Source organism: Gavialis gangeticus, unplaced genomic scaffold, assembly GCF_001723915.1.
Source record: "Gavialis gangeticus isolate Ggan-Ray unplaced genomic scaffold, GavGan_comp1, whole genome shotgun sequence".
NCBI classification, from domain to species: domain Eukaryota; kingdom Metazoa; phylum Chordata; order Crocodylia; family Gavialidae; genus Gavialis; species Gavialis gangeticus.
The window spans coordinates 95,813,253-95,818,557 of NW_017729031.1; the positions used below are offsets into that span (position 1 = coordinate 95,813,253).

Sequence of the window (5,305 nt, forward strand, 5' to 3'; positions counted from 1 at the left end):
ACCTCCCAGTCCCCATCCACCCCCTACCCCGGTTCTTTCAGTCCCATACACCTGGTGCTCCTCTCTTCCCTTCCCCCCAGGCCCCATCTAAGCAGGCCCTACTCCCCCCAACTCACCTGGGCCATGTCGTCCACGCTCTCATCCTGGGAGTAGGGCTCATAGTCTGGCTTTTTCTTGCGCAGCTCCACATTCTTGTCCGCCTTCTCCTTGTCCACCAAGTTCACGTTCACCAGAACATCCTCCTCCTCCACCAGAACACCTGAGTTCACCGAGGAAAAGGGAAAAAAAGGGGGACAGCATTAACCCAGAGACCACCCTCAACCAGGAAGGGTATGGTACAGAAGGAATTACGGTACCTGGAAGCCACCCTGCCCCCACCCCAGCTCCCCAAGAAAACCCAGCTTTCCTGCATTAGATTTGCAATTCATTCAGGCAGAAGGTACATGGGTACACAGAAATTATGGTACCTAGAAGCTCCGTAAGCTTGTCTTCCTTATGTTAGGCACACAGCCCAACCCAGGAGGGAGTGGGGCACATGGTACATGGAAAGTTAGAAGCCCCAAGGAAAACCCAGTTTCCCTGTATTAGATAACCAATTTGGGAGGCAGTGGGGTGCACGCGACACAAAGAATTATGGTAGCTAGAAGCCCCCAGAGAAACCCGGCTTCCCTACATTAGAGGCACTCCACACCCCAGGCATTTCTCCGTGCTTCCGTTTGCCCACCTAAATAAACTCCTTATTGTGCTTTGGCTCTGTGCCTGCTGCCCCCCCCTCAAGTGGGGGGGGGGGCAGAGTCCAGGATTCTCTCCCCCACCCCCCTGCTTTTCTCAGGCCCTTCCAAGTCACCTTTGTCCTTGAGCGTCAGGACCAGGGTCTCTCCCTCCTGGAAAGACTCAATGGTGTGTTCCACTGTCAGGCCCTGCAGGTCCCGTGAGCTGTACGAGTCCTGGGGGGAGGGGGACAGGAGAGCTAGCAAGGAACCTGGATGCCTGGGTTCTCTCCAGCTCAGGGAGGGGAGTGAGGGGCTGGAGGATTAGACCAGAGTCGGGGCTGGAAGCCCCAGAAGCCTGGGTTCTTGTCCCCTATGCAGAGCTGGAGAGGACTGGCAGGTCAGAGATGGAACCAGGACACCTGGGTTCTCTCCCTGCTCTGGAAACAGAAATGGGATCTAGAAAGAGCTGGGAACCCAGACACCTGGGTTCTCTCCTAATTCTGGAAAACAGGAAGGGTTAGAAATGGAAGCCGAGATGCCTGGCTTCTCTCCCAGCTCTGGAAAGCAAAAAGGGGCGCGATGGGCTGGAGCCTGGATTCTCTCCAGGATCAGCACCCCTTTAGCATTAATGGCCCTTGTGACAGAGCCTAGCCTGATCGCTTATCCCACCCCCAACCCTTCCCTGCCCTGGTGGCTGAGACACTCAGTCCTCAAGGGGTGGAATCACACAACTCCGAGTGCAGTGACAACACGTGCTTCCTGTCCCCCCGCCATCCTCCCTGGGGTCCCCCCAACCTTAATTAACCCAGGTTAAAGGGGTCCAAAACCCACCTTCTTCCTCTGCCCGAACTCTTCCTCCACCAGGCTGCTGATGCCAAACTCCTGGTCCATCTCCTCCAGCAGCTTGGCCTGTGTGGGGTGAGGGGTCAGAGCCTGGACACACCTGGGTTCTCTCCCACTCTGGGAGGGCAGTGAGGGCTGGGGGTTGACAGCAGAAGGGACTGGGAGCCCAAATGCCTGGGTTCTCTTACAGATCATCAACCAGCCACTCTTTCTGCCACCTTTCTTTCCCTCACAGGAGTACAGAACCCAGGCATCTGGGCTCCCAGCTCCTCACCTGCCTCTGCAACCCATAACTCCCTGACCCTTGGTTTGGAGTTGGTTAAAGCAAGTGGGGGCTGTGATCCCAGACACCTGGGTTCTCTGAGAATGGAGTGGGAGGCTCGGTAGGTTATAGCAGGGGGGTTGGAAACTTGGACACCTGGGTTCCCTGGGAAGATTATAGCAGAACTTGGGAGCCAGGATGCCTCTGTCATCTCCCTGTTCTGTAAAAGTAGTGGAGTCCAGCACATTGACACGCAAGGGGGACTGGGTGCCTGGACACTTGGGTTCCCCACAGCATCTCCCCCTGCCCATATGAGGATGGGTGGGGGGCAGGGTGGAAACCACCTACACATTCAGCAATCCCTGGGGAACCAGCACTGATAAACCCCAGGGGGGAAAAGCCAGTATGAGGCTGGTGGAAATGCAGGGAACAAGTCTTCTTAATGCCTCAGTTTTCCCCCAATCCTGTGTCTCAGCTCCCTCCCAGCCCCCACCTCCCTCGTGTACCTGAGTTTCTACCACCACACCTCCCAGTCCATCCCAGTGCCAGCCCTCACCCTCTTCTCAGCCAGTTCCTTCTCCTGCTGCAGCTTGCGGCTCCGCTCAATCCAGGCAGCCGCATCATCCAGCCAAGGATCGTCCTCCCCAAGGGCCTTTATCTTTCTGGGAGGGGGAAAGACATCACATGAGGTGGGGAGGTAGGCAGCACGGAAATCACTTCCTCCCACCCCAGAGATGCACTAAGGCCTCATGGGAGCTTACGGAGCTGGCAGGAAACTGCAGAGCTGTGGGTTCAAATCCCAATGCCAGGGCCTCAGCTTTGATTCCCCAGCCCTGCAGAACCCAGTCACTTCCTTTCCCCCCCTCACTCTCAGTACTAAAGTCCAAAGAGAACAGATATCCCACAGTTTTTTGCAAAGAAACACTCTTGGATTCTGCCCCTAGAACTTGTATGCTCTGGGGGACAAAAGCAGGGATGCTGCTGTGCTTGGGTGAGTCAACGCAAGGGTGGGGCAAGACAGAAGGGGTGTAGCCAAGGCCAACAAAGCAAGGGCACAGGGATACAGCAAAGGGGTGGGATTACCCTAATTTCTGGTTGAGCAGGCGCTTCTCCTTGGCAGCTGCCAGCTTCTCGCGGATCTCCTCACGCTGCCGCAATGCCATTGGGTTGATGACATCGGCCGCCATCGGGTCTTCCTTGGTGCCTGCCTCTGTTGGGGGGGAGTGTACATGAGATATGGGTGCACCCTGAGACTCCCTCCCCAGGCCCTCCAAGAACCCATGGCACAGGGAGCAGCTGGGGACAGGGCTGGGAGGGCCAGGACTGCACCAGCCAGGAAATGGGGGGTGGGAGCTGAGAACTCACACACCTGGGTTCGCTCCAGGTCTGGAAGTGGAATGAGGGCTGAGGGAGTGAGAGCAGGGGGTCCTGGATCTGGATGCCTTGGTTCTCACCAGCTCTGGGCAGGGAGTGTGGGCTGGGAAACCGGATGCCCGGGTTCTCTCCCAGCTCAAGGGTAAGAATGAGGCCTGGGGGATTACAGCAGGGGTTGTGGGAGCCCGGACCCCTCGGTTCTCTCCCAGCTATTGAATGCGAGTGGGGGCTGAGGTAGGGAAAGAGAAAGACAACACTGGGATCCAGATACCTGGGTTCTCTCTAGCTCCAGAAGGCAAGTGGGGGCTGAGGCATTAGAGTAGGAGGGCTGACAGCCCAGGTGCTTGTGTTCACTCCCCCCAGGCATGCTCAATACAGACTTACCCTTCTTGATGGTGCCCACTTCCAAGGGCTTCAGGCCCAGCTTGGCTCGGAGTTTGCTGCAGACAGAAAGTAGTGAGAGTCACAAAGTGCCTGGGGCTCAGAACCAGCTCCCCTCCTTCATGGCCCATCCACCCTCATGTACATTGGGGCTGTCACTAAGACTGATGTGTTGCATTGCTTATTAAACTGAGTACTAACGAATCAGGGTGGCAGGAATCCGGTAAGCCAGGAGTGGGCAATTGCTTCAGCTAGAGGGCCATGTAATGAGTTCTGGAGAACCACACCTGCTAAATCTTTCAGATCTCATAACGGATCAGAGACAAAAATTGCATACAAAAATCCAAGCATCTACTATGACGCATTTTAGTTTTATTTCAAAAAGTAATTTAAGCCTGATCTCGGTTTCAAGTACTACAAAAGCAGGCAACTGTATAATAGCTCAAAAATAAAATCTTACACATGTTGTCTGAGCAGAGTGTAGAGGAGGATACATGTCTGTGGGGGGTATCCTTGGAGGAGTGGGTGTGGAGGGATGTGGGGTGCATGTGGAGATGGGGGCTGCCTGTGCGCTATGTCCCAGGAGCTGGCCAGGGGTGAGGGAAAGCAGGGGTGTGCAGGAAACATGTGCAACAGAGCTTGCCCTGCTAGGGTGGTGCAGCTGCAGTCATCCCCCCACGCCACCCCATTTGGCTGGCAGCTACCCCCACAGTGCCCGGTAGGGGGCTGAGCCCTGCCCACTGCCACCTGGGGCAACAGATGCTGTGCTCCCAGCTGCCCCAGCCCCACCCAGGGCACACTTCTGAGCAGGGCTTCTGCAGTCACCCAGGTGCTGCTCGTGCCCCCCGCAGCTCCTCCTCCTCCCTCCTGACCACGCTGCACTGCTCAGGGCAGCAGACAGCACAACCAACAAAGAATCTCCCTACCTGATCTCACAAATAATTAGATCCATTCACCCCATTAGAATTGGATCCATTCAGCCCAAGATTATTATGGGAAACATAATAATGGGGTCTGGGCCAGCGGTACCTACACACCTAGCAGGGCTTGTAGCCCCTCCTCAGGGCAGCTGCGATGGCCAAGACCTGACCCATGGGGAGCAAAACAGGCTTTCTATGAGCTGAGGGTGACTGGGCAGGACTGGAACAAAGGCGAGGTGCTGGGTCCCGAGTCAACCAACTCCCCTGAGAGCTGTAGGGCCCCCCCCAACCCCAGCCCCACCTGCATCCATGGGGTGAGGCACGACTGCATCACAGGAAGGTGGGGGGATGGGAAATGAGCTCTCACTCACTTGGTCTCCTCAATGCTGAGGGACAGGGCTTCTCCGGAGCCGCTCTTGAGCGCTGTAGCTGGTGTGAGGGGGGGAGTGAGGGGGAGATGTGAGTGAAGCTAAGAGAAGTCCCCTCTGCCTTGAACTTCTCAGCCAGGAACCAGCACAAGTGTCAGATCTGCCACAGAGCTGGGCCCCTTGCTGCCCCCCCCACCAGACATCCCATAACCCCCATCCCCACAGATAAACCTCTGTCCTCATCTTCACTCCTCGCCCATTGCCCCGCCACCCAAAAAGCAGCCCCTCCCTCACCGCCCCCACAAATTTCTCTTTTTTGTAAAAGAATTATAACAAACAACTCCCAAAATACCCTTCTCTCAAATTCCACTTGATTGAAAACATTTTACAAAAATGTGCTTAAAAAAAAAAATCACTCTAGACCAAGAAAAAGGTAAAATTTAA

The 5,305-nt window shown here is 55.7% G+C and overlaps 1 protein-coding gene across 1 annotated transcript in view; it reads right to left on the bottom strand.

The window, feature by feature from the left end:
• The window catches only part of SART1 (squamous cell carcinoma antigen recognized by T-cells 1), a 33,369-nt gene that overhangs the window by 22,557 nt on the left and 5,507 nt on the right, over positions 1-5,305 (bottom strand). Inside the window, exons 2-8 of the mRNA XM_019522893.1 lie at positions 4,865-4,962; positions 3,577-3,632; positions 2,902-3,028; positions 2,375-2,480; positions 1,545-1,622; positions 848-947; positions 117-259 (exon numbers count right to left, since the gene is read on the bottom strand). Coding sequence (XP_019378438.1) covers positions 117-259; positions 848-947; positions 1,545-1,622; positions 2,375-2,480; positions 2,902-3,028; positions 3,577-3,632; positions 4,865-4,962 — 708 coding nt within the window. The remainder of the gene's footprint in view (positions 1-116; positions 260-847; positions 948-1,544; positions 1,623-2,374; positions 2,481-2,901; positions 3,029-3,576; positions 3,633-4,864; positions 4,963-5,305) is intronic.